This window comes from Python bivittatus, unplaced genomic scaffold (assembly GCF_059951505.1).
Source record: "Python bivittatus isolate LINGU-HERP-01145 unplaced genomic scaffold, Pbiv_v1 ctg000980_np1212, whole genome shotgun sequence".
NCBI classification, from domain to species: Eukaryota; Metazoa; Chordata; class Lepidosauria; order Squamata; family Pythonidae; genus Python; species Python bivittatus.
In genome coordinates, this window is record NW_028277125.1 from 58,436,010 (window position 1) to 58,457,499 (window position 21,490).

Here is a 21,490-nt window from a genome sequence, read left to right on the forward strand (position 1 = left end):
CACCTGAGCATCCTCTCTCTGCTAGTCCATGTATAGTCTCCACTGATAACAAAGGTTCAAGCTTATGAATTAGTAAGAAATCATCAGGGTGAAATAAGGCAGGCCTCCCATGGGAAGGAGTTCTTCTGTCAGGAAGGACAGCTTTTCTAATAAAAGTTCATTAAAAAATGGGACGAAATAATTCTTTAGATATTATCTTTCTTGTCAAGCTGGACATATTTGCAGGTATATCTCATTTTCTTTCTTCTCTTTTTCCTTCTAACAAGATAATCAGTTTTATTTTTGACTTATTGGTCCCATAAAGCAGAAGCATGTGTTAACCTTTTCTCTTTTCCCTTCCTGAACATAGGTCTTGAAAGCAAGCATACCATCAGTTCCCATCTATGTGACATTTTCCCTTCTTTTCCCATCATCCTAAAAGACCACATGCGCTCTTGTCTCTTCCTCCATTGGTGAATTCATTCTGAGACCTGGCACATAGAGGAGAGTTACAATTGGAGATGTTCTAGCAGGTGACCACAGTTGCTATAGCCTGAAAATAAACTTTACCCTCTCCCATCATATTGAGCTCACTGGGACATTGACCTTATCTACATTCTGCTTTTGACTAATGTTGCCCTTACTAAAGGACTAGTTTGACCTTTCTAAACCAGGTGCCCTTCGGTAATATTGGTATATTGAAATACGTAGTGTAACCCATTTGGGGACAGCACATTAGGGAAATCTGGTTTATGTCTCCTTAGGCATGGAGTATGGTCCTTACTAGCAAGTAAATGGCATGCTCTTTCCTTCTATGTGTACATGAAATGTAATTGAGTTCTCTTCTCTCACTTTATCCAGCGGGCCCGAGCCAGCTTCACTGCAATTCCCATAAACAGTGGTGATGAAGCAATAAGATTGCCATGCCAACCCACTCCAGCTTCCCCTCCCACTGCATAAATTCCACACGAAGCACAAGTTGCAGATGATTCCAGATGAATATACAATATGCATGATTCATGACAATAATTTCTTAGAGCAGATGTTGATATTATCTTTTAACCATCAGATCGTGTTTTACCTGTTTTGTCCCCTTTTTAAATTTTAACAATAAGGCAGAAAAACTCAGAACAGAAGCACAAATCTTCAAAGGAGTAGATTATGTGCCATGTTGCTCTCCATCAAACTGCATTCAGTTAAGAAATGGCTGTTTTCTATTCTCTTATTCCCTGTTCCCTTGGAACAACTGGACAGTTACTGAACCTTCTTTATAGATTTTTTTCTATGTATAAATTCTTTCAATATATAAATTATTTCTAGAATTTTAATTAATTTTAATTAAATTGTCTTCATCCTTTGGGGATAAATTAAGAACAAGATTATATTATTTAAATAACTATATGCAGATGAAAAACACAGACCCATAGAAAGGCATGAATTTCAGTATGCCAATAATTTTATTATTTTCTTTTGCATGTAATTGTTGATAACCACCAGTCCTTTGATTCTGCTACACAGTTAGTTTGTGGAATAAAAATAGATCATTGGTTGAGAAAACAAGAAGTAGGAAGAAATCAGGCCACAGCTAATAGTTGTATCCATCTGGTAACTATCAGTGCTATTTTCATCACCATACTGAAAAGTAGACAAGTGCTATTCTCCTTGGACACCCTTATAGTAAAATGAGAAGTCTGTTACTTATAAACAATTAGTAGTTGCATTCACAAATTGGAGAAAACACCAAAGAGGTTTTAGGTTTGGCTTAATATGTTATTGAACCAATTGCACTTTGGAGGTTATGGTAGATATAGATAACCCATGGTGGATCAACTGTCCCAGGTGCCCTCCAGAACCACAGAGCAGAAGTTTGGTAGCAAATGATAGAGATGGACAATGGAACAATGGAGCAAATAAGCTGCAAAAATGTGCGTACCTACTTCCTCCAGAAACCCCATTAAAAAAAAAAAAAATCTTAAAAGTGTTAGTTCTATCTATCTGCATGCTTTACAACAGGGTTCCTCAGCCTTGGCAACTTTAAGACGGGTGGACTTCAACTGCCAGAATTCCCCAGCCAGCAAGGCTGGCTGGGGAATTCTGGCAGTTGAAGTCCACCCGTCTTAAAGTTGCCAAGGCTGAGGAACCCTGCTTTATAATATCATTACTCCAGCCTCTCTTGCCTTCACCTGCCTAAAATAAAAGCTCTTCCCACCTGCAAAAAATTGCCTGCCTCTGGTTTATGGCTTTTGATGTTGTAAAATGAATGCAAGCTGTTGTACTTTACTCAATTTTTTTTTTAAAAAAAAAAGACAATTGATGCTTGTCTCCAAGTGCTCTGTGGGCCAACTGAAAGCCGCCATGTGATGAAGCTTTATTGACCTAATTTATTTATTAAATTGCCTTTTACTGCAATCAAAGATCTCTATTGATGGTTATGTACTTCATGACATTACATTTGATCTCACATCTAAAAACCGGAGAGGCTTACTAGCTCTATAATACCGCACATGGTTTGCATGTCGCAGTTCTTATACTCCATCTTTGTATCTCCAATTACCTTTGGAAAGCTTCAGGAACCAGGTGATATAAAAGATCTTTACCTGAGACCCCAGAAATCTGCTGTCACTGAGAAGGTATTCATAGCTTTTTTAGATGGGTGAGTAATCCAACCTGATACAAAGCTGTGTCCTATCCATGAATGTTACTGTCAGACACTCTTTAAAATATCAGGACTTTTAACAAGGGTATGCTTATTCTGCAGCAATTAATAAGCCCCCCCCCCCAAAAGTGTATTTTGTTCTGGATGCAAAAGTCAGTGTCATAAGAATATTACCTATTTTTAAAAGATTTCTAGGCCTAATGACACTGAAGAGGGTTCTTGGAAATATCCAGGAAATATTTTCTGAAATTTCAGAATCAGAGGGGATTTTCAGGACTCAGTGACTGCACTGCAATTTACAGGTAGTCTGAGTTGTTTTACTGTGTCTACTTAGAAAGTTTATGTTTAGGTATTCTAAATTAATTTGATTTCCAGTTAAAAGAAGAATTTTATCTACCTCCATCTTTTCTCAGCCTGTCAGCACCCTCTGTGCATTAACATTACCTGATCATGACCAGTGAAATAACTATCAATTTCCACTGAACATTTTAGAAATATCTGTTTATGAAATCTTTATCTGGTACAGGTAGTCCTCGATTTATGACAGTAATTGGGACCAGAATTTCCATTACTAAGTGATGCGGTCGTAAAGCAATCCCTGTAGTCCTGGTTGCCATCATTAACTGAATCCCATGGTCATTAGGCGAGGCAACTTCCTGCTGCCTTCCCAAAACAAAAGTCAGTGGGGAAGCCAGCAGGAAGTTGCAAGTCCCAGGCCAGCAGGCAGGTAAGTGATTGATGTTGAGTGGGGGAGAGAACAAGGGGGTGCATGGGGGTGAAGGAAGAGTATCTGAGGGTGCACAAGAGGGTCAGGGAGGATGCGCAAGAGTGTGTGGGGGGAGGGAGGGTGCACAAGGGTGAGAAGGAGGGTTGGGGAGGGTGCACAAGGGTTGGGGAGGGTGTGTGGGTGGGGGAGACTTACCCCAGAAACCTGCGACCTTCCCTGCCAGCTTTCACATTGATTTTCTAGGGAGGCCGGCAGGGAAAGTGGAAAATGGTGATCACGTGATCCTGGGGTGCTTGGCAAAGTATCCAGATTGCGATCACATGACTGCAGGGATGATAGGACAGATGGCACTCTGAGAATTGATTGTAATCACCATTTGTTCAGCACCGTTGTAATTTTGAAAGGTCTCTGAACGGGTGGTCGTTGGCTGAGGACTACCTGTATTTATTTTTTACTTTTACTCTTTCTATGATGAAAGCACAAAAAGGCAAATCTATTTAAATCCCATAATTGAGAAAATTGCAGAATCTTGCTTTGCTTTCTTAAGGTACAGAATGGGCTTGCCCTAAAGATGAATACTTTGCCTTACAGACAATATATTCCACTTTTATTGAGTGTTTAGGCATGCAATCTCCTTTGTCCAATTAATAAATTGTAAAGCAGCTTCAGTTTTCAGGGCACTAACAAGATATGCTTGAATGCCCCCGCCCACCCAGCAAGTTCTGAAACGACACATGAGACAAGAAGGCAGAAAGTGCCTAAAGCCACGGGAAGTTCAGGCATATCCACCTCTTACATACTTCATGAATAAGCTTTCAAATCTTCTGCATGGCGCCTGCATGTGGGCAGGATAGAGGGGCGTCCAGAACACTGGAAGCGCGTTTTTGCTGCTAGGCCTTTGCTTTGATGATACTTGATGCAAAAGACTCCTTCAAAGCTGCTTTGCAAAGCAACAAAGCACCTTTTTTTCTAAAAGCAAAGCAAAGCTAGCTAATGGTACTGCTCTGAGGGTAACCGTAACACCAGACATAGTTAGGGAAGCAATATGAAAGAGTACGCATAAAATTAGGGCTAGATTTATGCCTTACAGTAAATCATAATATGATTGATGTGGTTTTGATTTGCTATACTATATAAACATAACTTGTATGGATGGGTGAATCATTATATATGGTTTAATGTATTCTACGAACCTGTCTAATAGATGTTGATAAACTGGTTAAGCAAATCATGATATAGTATAATTTATAAATGCAGGGTATGGATAACTCATTTCTCTTCAATAGAGAAACGGGCTAGCTAATGACCAATTATTACAACCAGTGACTAGATTCACACATCAATTATGGTTTGTTGAGCAATCTACAGCAAGCTAGCATGAGGTGTTAAACCCAGCCACTTAATTTCTGTTTGTGGTAATTGCTGAACAGGGATGGCATGGCTGGTTAGCCAGAAAATAGGCACAGGTGGGATCCTTTCCTTAAAAATGCAAAATCAACAACAACTTCAAAGCAAATGAAGTTGTTAAAAAAAAAGAAAGATATTCTAAACATCCAAAGTAGCAGAAAGAAGAGAAGAGAAAGAAAAAGAATTCTAACTCTTGCAAAAATCATTTGCTCTAGTCCCTGACTTTCACCTTGGTTCTGTCAGCAAAACACCTACACACCAAGAAATGCAAAGGTCAGGATCACGATTTGTATCAGGTAACAATAATAAAAATACCCATGGAGTCAAAACGTGGGTGTTACAGGAAACATGGGTCAGCATGTCAGCAAAGTTAAATACAGGAAGCATGATGCAACTGGCCCTGAGAGAGAGGGAGGAGGAGGAGGGCTGGAGAAACTTTCTGTATTTGCAGACAAAGAGCTTAGGAAGAATGCTGAAGCTTCACCAAAGATCCCCCCAAATCATTTGAAAAATATGGATGCCATGAATTCAGCCTTGTGGAAGGTGAAGAAAATGACCCAAACAGCTTTACAAAAAAACAACAGCTATTTCAGTTACAAATGCTAATCTTAGACAAGATGTGGAGGGAAATAACATTTGGCTGTTCAAGAAGCCATCAGGGCTATTTGCAGTTAAAAAAAAAAAAAAAAAGCATGCTGTCAACTGTTTTAAAAACTTTGGTTCAGACATTGGAAAAGAGCACCGTAACAGGAAAATAACCAAAAGGAGAAGTAAAATCTCTTTACATTTTACATGGAACAATGAAAACATGGAAAAATGAAAAAGTCAGATCAGAGGAGTGTCCCAGGAAAGAGAGTCCAGTATATGGAGTGTCACCACCGTAAGCTTATGTTTTTTGTTATCCTGGGCTCTGTAGGAGCACTCTGAAGCAGGTCAAAGCACCCAGTTGGTTGAAATGGGGAAATTATTTCTTTAAGACCCCTGTTCCATACTGTGTAGGTCCTTGATGGTAAGCACTAGCCTTTGGATATGTGTTCAGAACCAGATCAGGAGGCTACTGAGTCCCTTAAATGCTGGCCTAATATTTTCTTTTCTTTGAGCTCCAGTTAACAATCGTGCAGCTGTATTTTTCAGTGGCAAGTGGTTTTCAAGCAGTGTTTAAATGTGGCTCGGTACAAAAGATGCAGTATCCTAACTTGAAGAGCACAAATAAATGTCTAAATTAGCTATATGTTTATACAATTTGCAATGCCAAGGCTATCTACAGTTAGCTGGAGAAAGAATATGAAAACATGAATTGACTACTGGGTACAATTTCCAGCAGTACCAATCTTCTAATTCTGATTGCTCATAAGAGACATTGTAACCAAAATGTTTCTGCTGTATTCCAGATTTGTTGTGCTTAGAATGAATGGAATTAATCCAGTAGTTGTGCAACATCCAGGGATTGTGGTTGTGTGAGAAAAACAGCCCACTATATGTCAGATCTCATGGCAAACCATGTTTCCTAATCTTACTTCAGACACACCACTTGTTATCTTTGTTTGGATTATAATATCATTCAGATATTGAATTTGACCATAAAATTTCCCAGTTCTTCTTTGAGTTCACAGGTCCATGAAACATGCTTTTCCAGCCTGTGTTAGACCACTTATGGAAATTGCACTGGAGAATTATTAACCATTGAATTATAAATATATTTCTGCATGTTATTTTTCATGCATGTTGGAATAGATCTCATGCAACTATATAACCTTTATGTAGGTAGGACCAGAGATTATACAGTGATAATTCTGATTGAGCTGTCTTCTGTTTGTAATAGTGTATGAAGTTTTAAAACAGGTCTTTGGTTGTGTTTAGTTCAGTTCATCAGAACAATCAAAAGCCTAGCTTACATAATATTGGAAAGACAAACACACAGAATAAATCAGCCAATATATAACTTAACTCCCAAAACAAATGTTAAAAATGGACACATGCCTTTATCAAAATTTTAGTATATTAAATCTTGTTAATCCAAGGGTAATTGGTAATTATGATGGAAAATGTTACCATACTGTTAGAGATGTTCAGTCTCTGATTATATAGGAAATAAGCAACATAAAATTCAGATCCTCTGCCCAGAAAAACTTTTAAAAGTAATTACCAGCAGTCAAGATTGACTCAAAGTCACCAAAAAACCAAAACCAACCAAAAAAATTAGTGCTTTATCAAAATCATTGTAAGATCGATTGAATAGAATCTGATTCACAAGGACAGAGACACCGCTCAAATGGTATCTTCTGATCTCTATCTTTCATTAGCACTGAAGGAAATCGAGCTAGCATAAAAACACTATGATGTTTCAGCATTATGATATGGGAAGGATAGGTAGAAGGGCTAAAGCTGTTATTAGCCACCCTTGCATATAGATGCCTGGAAATCAAACTATCCTTTTATGAAGCCTGTAGTTGTGGCTCCAGAGTATCTGTATGTTGGTAGTTTTGTTGGTATGAAATAATTCACAAATGCATGTGGATTACAGATGATCCATACCTTACAAGAAGACACAGCATCTTATTAACAGGGATAAGCCATCTTGTGTCTTCCTCCATTTCCTCTTTGAAACTTTCATAAAAATCTCTTGCCCTTTAGACTGAATTAAGTCGGTTTCTCTGTTGCTTAAAAGTTAAAATCACTCTTTCCAATTTGTCCCAGTGGAATGGTGTCCTCTTCTGTTTAGGTTTATCTGTCAAAAACATGTATTCTTTTCTTGTGCACAATATTCTAATAGGTATTTCTTTCAGCAAAATTACTTCTGAATTATTTATTCTTAACTTAGTATTGAAATGTTGTTGAAGAACCTGGTCTCTTGTCTTCTTCCTGACAAAATGCACAAGTATATCTCTTGGCACTTTTGTTAATTTTGCATATCTTATATTAATTCTGTACACCTTGTCCACTTCTACATCTGTTTCTTCTTCATCCTATTCCAGAAATTTTGTTAGAGATTCAACAACTCTCTCTCTGGTATCTTCACCGGGTTCCTTTGGAATTGCTCTAAGAAAAAATTCTTTCTCTCTTAATTCCAGTAGTGCCATATTGTCTAATTTTTTTACATCTCACAATTTTTTATTTCTGTTTTCCAAAATTTCTATTTTTTTCTTTGATTTGTTTAACCTCTTTACTCATCTGTATTACAGATTCTTCAATTTTTTTATTCAACTTTTCTTCCGTATTTGCAAATATTTCTTCTGTTCTTCCTTCAAGTGTAGCCAAATCTCTTTTAACTGATGCAGTCACTGATGCAATTACTCATTCAGTTACTGATGCTGCAACATTCTTCCCCAGTTCTTCAAACATCCTTTGGAAAAGCTCTGGTATAATCCCTTTTTCTGTTATTTGTTGTCCCTCTGTAAATGATCCTCTCCTCCCTTCTGTAATTTTCGCTACTTTACTAGTACTAGCCATTTTTCTTTTTCTAATTTGTAATCCAGAAAGGAGAAGTAAAAAGTAGCCATCTTGTGTCTTCCAAACATTTAGGTTTTAATTTCCATTATTGATAATAGCAAGACATTGTGGGAGTTGTAGAGAAAACATCTGGGGAATGACTTTCCAGGTGAGTTGATACTGCAACTTTCTTAATTCCCAGACAGCAAGCCTGATTGGAAATTCTAAGAATTGCTGCCTAGTTTCAGAAGAGAATGGCCAGTTGGGAAAATTTGCAATCTTCAGAATGTTTCCTTAACAAAAATTAAAATGATCAAGTAGTCTAGATTTTTCATGCAAAACACACAACAGTCTGTTTTAATCATTCATGAGAATATCTGATGTCAAGTGATGTTCAGCAATAGGAGCTTGGTCAGCTAAAGCTCACGAATTTCTACCACATTGTTCAGACTTGCTTCAGCTTTCTATCTCTTTCTCTCTCTCTTCCTCCTTCTCTCTCTCTCTCTCGTATTTCCTTTCAGCTATCCCTTCTAGTATTTGAATAGCTTTTCATTTACTCTCAAGTAAATCTTGATAAGGCTATGATGTAAGTGGTATAAAATTGCACCCAAGCTGCATACTTCTGTCTATGCTTACTCAGAAATTACTCCTATTGCAGTTTTGACAATCTCTCTCTCTCTCTCTCTCTCTCTCTCTCTTTCTCTTTCTTTTTTAAGATCAAACCTAAGATAGTGGGATTTATTTTTGAGTAAACTTGCATTGGATTTCAAGTTTAAGGTTTAAAGCAGGTCCACAATTTGTCACCAAAATAACACTGCTAAATTGAACTCATTTCTACATGAATCACCTTCAGTGAGTCATATTTATTGTGAAAGACAAGTGCATCTTGGTACAATTCTCCATGGTACAGTTCTCCAACTACATTTGCAACCGTCTGCAGTGACTGCCTAAACAAAAACATTGTTATTATTGATACAATTGTATCTTTTTTCAAATACTAGATGTATGTCTGAAATACTGTACTGTATGTCAAATGTTCTTTTGTTATTTTTGTAATAAATTGAAGAGCCAATGACAAAAGTATACAAAAAGAATCAATTTAGTTTTCTATTTATTCAAATTACATTTGCTTAATTTTTATTTTTTATTTCATTCTTTCTTTTTTTTTTACTTTATACTCATTTTATTTTATTTTTTTTAAGTTTCCTATTGATTTAATTGGGAGACCCACTAGTCTGATGCTGACAATAACTGTACCACCAACATTAACCTTGCAGCTGTTCTATAGCCTGGCCAACTTTTAGGCAGATTTGTTATGAGCTGGGAAGAGGGTATGTTACACCTCATTCATGAGCTCCAATAGAACTGCCCCAGTAAGAATGAACCTCCTGGTGCCCACTAGATTGTCCACTGGAAAGTTCTGATCTTCCTACCCAGCATTTCTCCCTTCAGCCTAGCTCTAGGAAAATAGAAAGGAAGATGCTTTGGATGTTCCTGTCCAAAGTTCAGAAGTAAAGAACTTAACAAACCATGTGCCAATTTTGATACACAAAGAGGTAGCTGTACAGGTAGCTGTGAGTTTTGGGAATGGGAAACTCTATTTTTGAACTATTTGTCAGCCCTTTGAGATGGGCCAAATTAAAAAACAGACTCCACAGGTATTCCAGGATACTACTTTACTGTTGTGGGGTACAGTAATGTAACATAATCTTGAAAGCCTATCCAAATGCCTCTCGGTCCCATCTTACACTAAACACAATCAAGGAAGGATTATTTTGAGTTTCTTTTTCATGCTTGCCTCAATTTCTGGACTGGGTAATCTTTCCTGCAAGTCACTTCTTAATGGTACTTTTATACCTTCCCCAAGGTCTTCTCTAAATTCCTTTATACCAATTTAGACACATCTCAAGTTATCAAAAGGAATCTATTGTGGAAAAGGACATACAGGAAAAACTAAGGAAGGTGAGAACTACACAGCACATATCTAGATAAATAGAATCAGCCTAGCTTAAGCCAGTTACTTACAAGCTGCTTGAATAAGAGCTTGGGTTTCAGAATCTGTTTCGAGTTCATTGCAGAGAGAATAGTTGGTGAGTGTTCACGTGGACTCCCTTTTGGGATGTTGCTAGGTAAGCCGTCTTTGCTCTTCCTCCTCCTTTTTGTAGTAGTAGTAGTAGTAGAGCACTTTTTGTGGAGGATAAGTGAAAGCTAGCCTCTTTGCTGCTTTGCCCAATGAAGCAAAATGATTCATCTCTATGTCTTGGGTCTAGCCAATATATAAGGAACTTATCTAAGTGCTGAACCCACTTCCTTATGATTTTGTAGTTAAATCTAAATAAACTCGCTAGCATGGATTCAACTTGCCAGATGTTTTAGATAGTACCAAAACTGAGGATCTTGTTCCACTGTTATTTTGCGTGGAGCAGATTAACTTTGTCAGATGGAATTGTCGCATTGCTGTATTATGTGGTCATCAAACAACTTTCTCTTTCCCTAGGGCTATAAGCAATAACTAAAACTTTGAAAAAGAAAGTGTATGCATCTTAAAACAATGGTACTGAAATAGGCACCCACAAGCCAGAAGAAGCTGTTATCACAACATATTTATCAATTTTATTATCACACTTCATTACAAAGGCTTGATTATACAAAATCATTTATTCAGGAATAGTTCATATCATATGGAATTATACTTCTCCAGGAAAAAGAAGCACTAAATTTTCCAGATTGAGTCTTGAAATAAAAACCATTTTTGTTTTTTTATATAGGTAGAACTGGCGTGGTTGGTTCTGTCACACTAGAAAAGGATGAGGGCTAGATCTGTGAACAGTGCAACAGTTGCAGAGATTTTTAGCATGGAAAATGATAATGGGAAAAACCAAAGACACAGAGTAGCAACAGTGCTAAACTTTGGCTGAATGATCCTGACATTCATATAGTACACGAAGGAATTGTGTTAAGTATGCAACAGATGTGACCAACAAATATGGCATGAAAATGGATCTACCTTGTATTGAACTGATTATGTTGTCCGAGCAATCCTAAATAAAAAGACAGGATGACCTAAAGCAGAAATTCATTGACATAAGATGATCCAATGGCTTCAGGAAATGCCATTGTTTGAAAAGAATAGATCGGGGCAACCCTTTACCTGGAATGACATAGCAACTCTTCTCCTATCAAAAACAAACAACTCTGCTAAGCTAAAGGTCAGAGTTGTTTGTATGTGAACGAGCTCCTATATATGCCCTTCCTATTGGAGTTATATACTGTAATAATCATTTGTGAACAACAGGAAAGAAACAAAGGGAATAAAAAGAAACCGGGGAAAAAACAAGCAATGGAGGAAGGAAGTACGGGCAGGGGGGGAGGTTATTTTCAGCTTTTACCATATTCGCCTCTATACTCCATGTACTCCTATAGATATGGATATCGCTGCAGAAGTGAACATGCTGATGCATTTTTCCCCTCTAAGGAAAGGGGGAGGTTGCAGCAAGAATGCATACAATCAGCCTTAAAAGTTAAATATAGGGTTCTGTTTTTTAAAAATGGCTTTTTTAATAGCAGCAAGACGTCATGAACCAGTCAGCACAGCTAGGTAGTCATTTGTGGGCTAAAAGAAAAAAAAAAGATATTTCTAATGTACCCCTGAGGCTCGCCTGGAGGCAATCCTTTCTTCCCACAGTCTGATGATATTGATAACGTTCACTTCAGCATGAGCCCCAGACACACAGAGGTGGGCAGCGCCACTTAGGTCACTGAGTCCAACTCTCTGCTCTGTGCAGGAATCCAGTCAAAAGCATTCCTGGGAGATGTCCACCCTCTGCTCCATCACAGTCAGCAAAGGGGAGCCAACCGCCTGCCTGGGTTATTGGTTCCATTCTTTAACTGCTCTTACTTTCAGGCAAATCTTGCTAACGTTCATTCAGAATCTCCCTTCCTGTAATGTAGATTGATTGTTCTGTGTCACTCTGAGATAACCGAGAATAGGTTGTGGCTTCCTTTTGTGAGATATCCTCTCAGGTGCTTGAAGAATTTCATTGTATCTCCTCTCCCATATTCTTCTCAAGGCTAAATAGCCTTTGTTCCTTAAATTTCTTTTCACAGACTTAGTTTGTAGTCCCTTGATAATAATTCGTCTTCTCTGAATTTGTTTCAGATGGTTGAATATCTTCTGATATCTGGTACCAGAACGGTATACCATATTGATATTATGGTCTCTTCAGTGCAGAATACAGTGGAACTATTCCTTTGCATGATTTGAAACTTATATTTCTATTGACGCAGCCTAAAATCCCATCTTTTTTTACAGTTACATCATACTGCTGACTCATATTCATTTTTTTCACAAGCACTTTCACTAAGCTGTCTCCATTCTATTTTAGTGCCTTTGATTTTTGTTTCCTAAATAAAGAACTTGTAGCTTCAGGATCACTTGTAGCCACAATACATAAAATAAGAGATAAAATATCCTAAGTATTCTCAGCAAAGAGATGTGTGTGATTTAACAGCATCACACATCAAGTAGTGTTACGTCAAACATCGTGAACAAGAGGCATAAAAAAGTATTAACAGCAGCATAATAAGAGTCTCCCTTATATAAATGACCAATACAAGTGTTGCTATCCCAAGAATAAAGACAAGCATTGTGGCAGAAGTTTTTTTCCCCTTCTTTATGAATCATCCCATAATATAGCGCTAGCAGACTTGGCTATGGGACTGCTACTGAAGAATGATTTGAACTGTATGAATAATTGTGAGTCTATGAAAAGCTGCAAGCCCACACAGAAAGAAACACAATGTGTGACCCTTCATAGCTGTGGTAGACATGTAGCTATGGAAATGACAATCTATTGTTTGCAGCTGACTTCTGCATTCATTGTTGAAGTGATTACTCCTTTGTTTCATTATGAAGTACAATTATGAAGTACAATTATGGAATGCCTGCTTGCAACAAAGATGTATTTATATGTAAGAATTGAATATTCAGGACATCTTTGGCAAATTTGTCTATTTTAGGCGTAAAAGTTTCAGTATGTGTGTATGAGAGCGAGCTCTTTTAAAATTATTGCATGCTGGCCATTTTAAAGTATTCTACAGAAAACAAAATAAAACTTGATGGTTGTAAACATGGTTTTATGTGTCACAGCAATAACTACTCCTGGAAGGAACTATACAGGATTGGGCTTTTTGTTTTTGGTGTCTCAGAGCTTCCAAAATATTTGTGGCAATGTATTGCTAACTTTTTATGTTAAAACAAGAGCAAAATAAAGTTTGTTTGATTTTTTAAATGCATTTACTCAAACCATTTCATAATAATGTTGTTTGAGTTGTTTTATTGTGTCTACTGTAGGTATTCTAAATTAATTTGATTTCTGGTTAAAGGAAGTATTTTATCTACTTCCATCTTTTTTCAGCATCTCAGCATCCATTGACATTACCTGATAACTATCAATTTCCACTGGACATTTTAAAAATATCATTTATGAAGTCTTTATACAGTGCAATACTCTAAAGCAGTGTTTCTCAACCTTGGCAACTTTAAGATGTGTGAACCTCAATTCCCAGAATTCCCCAACCAGCATACTTAACTCCACGCATCTTAAAATTGCCAAGGTTGAGAAACACTGCTCTAAAGCATGGTAATAATATGTACTGTATATGTGCATACATGTGTGCATGTGTATGTCTGAGTGTCTCATGTGTGTGTGAGAGAGATTCCACTGTAGCAATGGCTACTTACCTGATGCACTGAGGTTTGAGGGAGAGCTCTGATCTGGGAGGAAAGAACCCTATGTCAAACTCCCCTTTCCTTCCCACTGTGGTAGTTTTCTAACATCAGGTAGAGGAGGAAAGATATAGAGGCAATGTGGGAAGGGGGGTACTAGAAAGACCTATGGATCTATTGTATGCTTAACCCACCCTTCAGCTGGACTGAATTAATTCCCTGCTATTATTTGCAATGGGATGGAAATAAATGATTCAAACCTGTCTTTGTCCTCATTTATTCCCTGGTATTATGAGCTGAAAGCAAGCTAGCAGGGCCTTCAATTCCATATGGAAGCAGTAAGATTACCTGCCCCATTTCCATATTCATGGGGTGCTTCATCGATTAACCTATGTGTATAGGGCATGTGTATTGCCTTTTCTTTTTGCTTAAGAAATAGCTTTAATACATGAAAAAAAGAGAGAAAATACATGAAGCTTTCATACATGAAAAAAGCTTTAATACATGAAAAAAGTGAGAAAAGGAAAAATAATTATGAAAACAAACAGCAAAAGAAAACAATATTAACAGATATAGAAGATCATTTGTAAACCCATCATTACACCTTGGCTGCACAAAATAATATTGACATATTGCCATTTCATGCCTTGTGTTACAGATTAGCGACCAAATTATGGGTGTCTGTCAGCAAATATTTCCAAACGCTATTATGTAACTTGATTTTTCCCTCTGTCTGAGAATTTGGGGCACCAAGAGAGCCTTCCTATTCTTCATTACTTATTGCACAATAAGACAGAATGCATGGGAGGACATGGGGAGATATAAGCTATTGGAAGACATAGTTTTGAATTGCCACAATTGACTGTATACAGTGAAGGACTTTATATGACAACAGATGCATTGTTCTTAGGGCTGGCTCAGTATGTCATAGATTTCTGGCTGCTTATACTACTTGGTCATGGGTATGCTTAAGCACCAACTTCCTTTACACATCCCATATCAGGGCAAGATAATCATTTATAATAATGGAATATCTTTGCCAGGGGATGGGAGGATATTTAGTTAATTTTAGGGCCTTCTCCATATGATCCACTATACCAGCAAATCAGTAGAACCAAACCATTTTCACTGCAGTTCAAGATTACATTTTCTAAACATAAGTTGTTTTTTAACACCATCATGAGCAATGCAAGACGATTGTACCCTGGAACTTCCTCCATTGCCTGATGCATACAGTATCATTAGCATAAACATAGTCCCAGGTAAAGCACTGTGCACCTATGGTTACCAGATATCTGAACAGATGAAGGAGGACACAGATAACTGGAAAGGAGGAAAAATGGGTGGGTGGGGGAGAAAGACACACTAACTGTTTAACTTTCTTGGCATCTGCGACAAAAATTACAGTGAAAAACTGCAAAAAAAAAAATAGTCCTACTACATATAGGCCTACTGTATATGAAATTACTTTTTCTAGCATCAGAAAGACTGGTTTTTCAATGTCAGGAATGTGCTAGAGCCAGTTAGGAGGCAAAAGCCTTCTGTGTGTAACTGATTAAAGTCTTGTCAATTTCAGGCAGCAGGCAAGCTGGCTGGAGGGTACTAATTAACTAATTAAGGTTACAGAGCTGAGCTTGTTAACTTGTGGTTAGCACTTATTAGGGAAGCCCTGCACAGCTAGAAAAGCTGCTCAGGAAGAGATACTAAAAAAGCCGGACAATATTTGATTGTAAGGTTATGCTTGCTAGACTGAGGACATGAGGACAGAAAGGAGGACATGTCCTCCTTTTGCCCATGATCTGGTAACCCTACTTGTACCAAAATATGATCAAAGTGGGTTCAGATGAGGGAAAGACAGGGAACGGCTTAGGGAGGTCATGTAAAAACAGTTCTGACCTCAGCTATAAGGTGATACACCACACCTACTGCATCTTACTTTATGAGTTTTCAGAGTCAGGTACAAACATCTTTTTTAGGATTTTTTTGTAAAATAATAGTAATCAACACAATTTTTAAAAAAAATCTTATTAACATATATTTAGATCTAATGTATTTTTTCTAGAACCACAATTCTGGGGCATTTCAACATTCATATTCATGAAGTGATAACTTTTCCTTGGGAAAAACTTGCATTATAATAAAAGATAAAGATACCATTCTTTGCCATAAGGCACAGTGCACGCAACCCTTGATCTAAAAACATAAATGAGTTAGATTTCTAGCAACTATATCCTTCGTTTCTATTGTTTGTTTGAATGCCCCCTGTTTTGTTCGAACAACTGTGAATATGACTTAATATGCATTAACAATTGTGATAGGAAATAAAAAAAAATATTAAGCTAGAAAAGCTTTTTTTTTACATCTGAAAAAAATTATTTGTTGGGTTTATCATGAATATAATTGAGTACAAATATTGGATGTATTTATACAATGAAAGTTCATTGAAAAAGTTTAGCACCCAATTATATAACCAGGGGTCTATGGGCAGTAATATATCCATAGTCATGGGGACTTTTGTGGTGCAGTGAACAGTAGGTAGTAGGTTCATTTTCAACTAATGCATTTTGTCACTATTTGCATTAGGCTTGTCAGGAACTGCAAATGGTTCTAATAGGATGAGTCATGTTTTTAAAATGATTTTTAAAACGGGGAGGGGGACCAATCTGGTCAACAATAGTAAAGATTTCCTTTCCTGTCAGCTGCATTATATTCCTCCCCTTCAGTGTTAAGTAAGTTTTTCATTTTAAAGGCAACTGCAGTCCTTACCAACTCTCATATGGTATCTTCTCTAGAAATTCCCTGCCCATTTACTCTATTGCTGGCCTTGACTGAGCATGACTTGAATGCTATAGTTAGCACTAAATTTTGAGTGGGTGGAAAATATGAGGTGCTCCTTTAAAATCCTTCCTTCCTTCCTTCCTTCCTTGAAACATCCAACATCCCAATAAAGCTTACTGCAAAGCATCCTTATTTTTTATGCATGACTTCTGTAGGTTTCATACTCAAAAAAGGGTCATGCAGATAATGATCTCTGTGTCTTTTCTAACATCAAAATATTTTTTCCTTCAGTCACTAAGCACAGGGAACAGTCCCTGTCTGAACAGATGGCAGGTCCAAGCATGCAGCTTTAGTTCAGAAGGCTGTGAAATGGAGCATACAAATCCCAGCATGCAACGCTTCAAAGGAATGGCTCGACGCAGAGAGACATTCTAGACTACATACCCCACGATGCTTCTCGGAAGCCTGGCCAGTTTTCCTGTCTCGTTTCTGTCGTAGCGCCTTTATGGGACCTGTAGTCCTGGTGCCTTAACCCCATCTTGTTCGCCGCGGTTCAGAGCTCTGCGCAGGCGCATAGGTCCTGGGAGGCCGTTCTTGTAGCTTAGCGATGTCATAAAGTTTCTCCTTTGAGGAGGGAAGAGCAAAGCCGAAGCGCTGTGAGGAAAAGAGGGCGGGACGGCGCTGAGGAGAGGCGAAGCGGTCGCTGGTCTGGTTGCGCCGGAGGCTCCGCGCGAGTGAGGACCAGCTGGGCCGAAGCAGGTCTTCCCGCCCATTTACTGCGCCCTGCGGAGGATCGCGCCGCCTCGGTGGAGGCGGAGGGTTGTGCGAGAGGGAAGCGGGCGAAGGTACGCGGCGTGGAAGAGCGGAGGAAGCGGGGGAAGGTCCGAAGCGGGGCTGGGGAGGAAGAGGCGACGCGGAGCCCGTTGGGGAAGGCTCGAGAAGCCGCCTAACTCTCGGGGTCCGGAGGCTCCACAGGGCAGGCTACTCTTGTCAGTAGCCTCCGTGCCACCCTCGTCCCTTTCTTGTCAGTTCAGCTCCATGGACGATTGGCCTCATCACAGATGGAGTAACGTCTGTTTTAGAGAGGAATTGGGAAAGGTGGCTTTACCGAGCCCTAGCAGCCGTGATGGAACCTCCATGTTCAGAGGCAGCCTGCCGCTGAGCGCACGGTGCTGAGCAGAATTAGCAGGGGAGGGTTCTGTCGCCTTCATTTTCTGGGAGCCTTCGGCTGGCCGCTGAGGGAAACAGGGTGCTGGGCTGGAGGCACTTTTAAGCCTGTCAAACAGCCCCCTTTCCCCTGTTTCAAAAGGAGGAGGAGGTGGTGGTGCAGCAGGAGCAGCAGCTGAGAAGCCCCAGAGTTGGGGAAGGAGGGCATGTTGGGATTTCAGGTGCAGGATAGGGCGGAAAGCATAGCGTATGTGCCATTAGATGGGTGGGTGTTGGGAAAGGCAAGCTGGGAGACGAGGAGGAGGTAAAGAATGAGTGGAATAAGGGTGTTGGGGTTACCTGTTTAATAAGCATGTCTAGCCCTTGCTTAGTCGTGTAGTATGCCTCGTTTCCTCTGGAATGAACGCCTGCTTTTTTCACTAGGACTCTTGGTGACTTTTTACCTGGGAGGGAAATTTTGCAGTGCGTAGTGTAATTAACCTGGTAAATATTTAAGGTTGTGCAGCTTCCTTAGTGGTCAAGGGCTGATCGTGTTGAGGAGTAATTCTTCTTACTTCAGTGTTTTTAGTGTGACTTAGTAGGGACTCAGATCTTATCCGACTTGAATCATAAAGTGATTTGAGTTGTGGTTGCATGCTTTGTTCCTATAAAGGATGGGTGGGGGCATGAATGCTTGCAACTTTTTTCTTTGAGTTTTCAGAAGTTGTGCACTTCTATGTGTGTTAACCAACTGAGATCTCAGAGCAGCTAAAAAAGGACACATTGGATTTGAGTATAATTTTTTAATGACTTAAAAAGCCTATTATAGTTACTTTATTTCTTCTGTGTCTGGTATTTATTGACTGAGGTAGTAATGTTACTATGCCAAAACTACTATTGATACTTATGGAATGTAGAGATGATCTAGGATACTTTGACACTTTATATATACATATATATAAATTGCAATGTTTTGTGGTAGACAATGTTTCTATACAATATGAGAAATATTTTTTTCTGAACAACTGCAAATTTCAATATTGGCATATGGAATAATTCACTTACTGGTTCACAACTGAAATGGCTGATTGAAAGAAAATACTTTTTCTAAACTTTCAAGAAAAATGTATTGAAAAAATCGTAACTGTTTTTTGTTCAGATCATAATTATGAAACAGTCTTTTTAAAATTGTGGCCATATTCACAGATGGCTTTTAGAATCAGTAGTCATTTTTGTAGAAAAATTGACTTAAGATTTTGTGATAATATCCTATTTTGCAGTATGTATAATTTAACCGTTTTAAAACATCAGTTGAGTATAAAGTATGGTGTGGCTTATCTTTATGCATTAGCTAAGTATAATTTACTAACATAAAAGCTGATTTCTTGAATTTTATGTAGGTGCCAAATTGAATGCAACTTTTTCTTTACATGATTTGCTTTTCTTTTTAAGCAACCATTTCCAAAGATAGTATTTTAACCATCAGCATCAGTTGAGAAGTACAATTAGGCCTAGATTTCTTTAATTCAGTGGCAAGCTGATGACTCTGTCCTTGCTATCACTAATTTTAAGTTCTACCTCCCTTGCAGGGAAGAAGCCAGACAACTCCCTATAGATGCTTCTGTAAGAAAAGATTATTAGATTTCTGAATTCTTGATGGACTGTTTCCTAAAACCAAATTGTTTCATGCTATTTTCACTATTCTATATTTACAAAATAACTATGCTTGTAATAAACATAACTTTGACCAAGTAATTGGTGTTTGTAACCAATTGAAGGGAACTCTTTTCTCCTGCAGAGGATGGATATTTTTAGATTGCAATGAATTTGTTGTGGAGTTTAAAATATTTTTAAAAATAACACTGCTTAGATTAATATTAAATAAAAGTCCAAATTGCACTTCAGTATATGCGCTGCAGTAGCCTTAAAGTTTTTACTGCTAATGCTTTTTATATAGTAACCTTTACACCACACTAGTATATACTGCACTGTATTATAATTTAATATCAATACTAATTAAAATGTTACACATAGAATTTAGTGATATGATTTTATACTTTCCAATTAGTAATATTGGTTGTTACCTATTTTTCCATAGTTTTATATATTAATATATCACATAATTTTATACTATATAATATTACACTCTAGGTTTCATAATCTTTTTAAAGAGACTGTGTTTTTATAGTTGTCAATAATTCTAAATTTTAGTTATTTTTTTGCAGTGTATATGCTGGACTGTTCATTGGAATGGTTGTGACTTGTCATCAAGTAATGTTACTTTAGGCTGGTCATTGACCAAACTAAAGATTAATTTCTTTAAAAAAAAAAAGTGTACATTTCAGAATGCCTCATGCTGGGAACGCATGAATTTTTAAATTTATATGGCTGTGATTATATACTTTGTTTCATTCTCCTATTTAGCAGGAAGTATATTAAATAATGCTAATATGAACCTAGAGATTAGTCAGGATACTAAAACATTACCATTTTAGCACGAAAGCTTCTGGGTTTTGAATTGTTGGTTTTTGTCAATAATTTAACATCTGGCTGGTTAACATTGCATTCATGGTATAGGGGCTTATGCCATGTTGTAACAACTGTAGCTATACATTCTGATGTTATATACTGTAAAAACAAAGTAGAAGTCTATGAAAGAGTTTTCTATTAAAGCAGATTCATAAATTTAAAAAGATACATACGTGTGTGTGTGTATACACACACACACATATTGTTTGGTAAGAAAACAGTATAAGGAAAAAAAGTTGCCTAAAAAATGCTGCTACACAATTGTTGAGTGACAGTTATTTAGGATAATAGACTGACACCTCTTTTACTTACTTTTCAGTTTTCATGTTACAGCAAATAGGAACTTAAATTAGAATGTTAATGAATGAGCATCTGTTTTAGAACTTTATACTGCATAAATCTAAGAAAATAAAATTACCTGAGATATAGATTACAGTCTAGGGCAAAAATGTGGTAGTTATGTGTTAAATTGATGCAATTCTTTGAATGTGTGTATATATGTACCAAAAAAGAAAGAAAGAAAGAAAACGTCCCCTCCCACCTCTATGGGTGGTCTGTGTCTTCCTCAATCTTGGGTCCTCTGGTTTGAGGGTTCTGTGCAGTATCTTAGCTGTTCCTAGCACTGCACTCTTCTGGACAGAGGGCTTTGATGTTGATCTTGGGATATATATATATATATATATATATATATATATATATATATATAAAATATAAAAACATGTACTCAGTTCTCTGAAGGAGCTGCTATGAATAATGAGTTATTCAGTACATATTTAAAGATGAATTGATCTTAAGGTAATTTGGGTTTGAAATTTTGAATCACCATACATTTCTTGCCCCAACTCCTTTTAAACAAGCACTTAAAAAAAGAAAAGAAAAGAAAGGAAGCTAATGGTGTTTCTTTAAAAATAGGTGCACTTCCTTAAGGGAAATTCAGTGACATCAGCAATGTGTAGGTGTCTAATTTTACAGAGAACAATGTAAGAAATACATGATTTTTCATGTAAAGAGTAATTATATTTGGGGTGTTGAATATTTTATACAACTTTGGAAAATAGACAAGGCCTATAACATATCTGGTTAATATCTGCATTTAAAGATTTTTATGAGT

General features: G+C 37.6%; 2 protein-coding genes across 6 annotated transcripts in view; both read left to right on the forward strand.

Annotated features, from left to right (window-relative positions):
* The window catches only part of BTBD16 (BTB domain containing 16), a 39,734-nt gene extending 37,750 nt beyond the window's left edge, over nt 1-1,984 (forward strand). Inside the window, exon 17 of the mRNA XM_088132586.1 lies at nt 350-1,984. Coding sequence (XP_087988712.1) covers nt 350-418 — 69 coding nt within the window. The 3' untranslated portion in view covers nt 419-1,984. The remainder of the gene's footprint in view (nt 1-349) is intronic.
* Nucleotides 1,985-17,320: 15,336 nt separating this feature from the next.
* PLEKHA1 (pleckstrin homology domain containing A1) overlaps nt 17,321-21,490 on the forward strand; it is a 44,201-nt gene continuing 40,031 nt past the window's right edge. For 2 of the 5 annotated variants that reach the window (XM_088132144.1, XM_088132145.1), the window contains exon 1: nt 17,322-17,549. The gene's annotated coding sequence lies outside the window, so the exon portion shown is untranslated. Of the gene's footprint in view, nt 17,586-21,490 lie in introns of all 5 variants that reach the window. The other 3 variants (XM_088132143.1, XM_088132142.1, XM_088132141.1) reach the window with 3 other exon arrangements.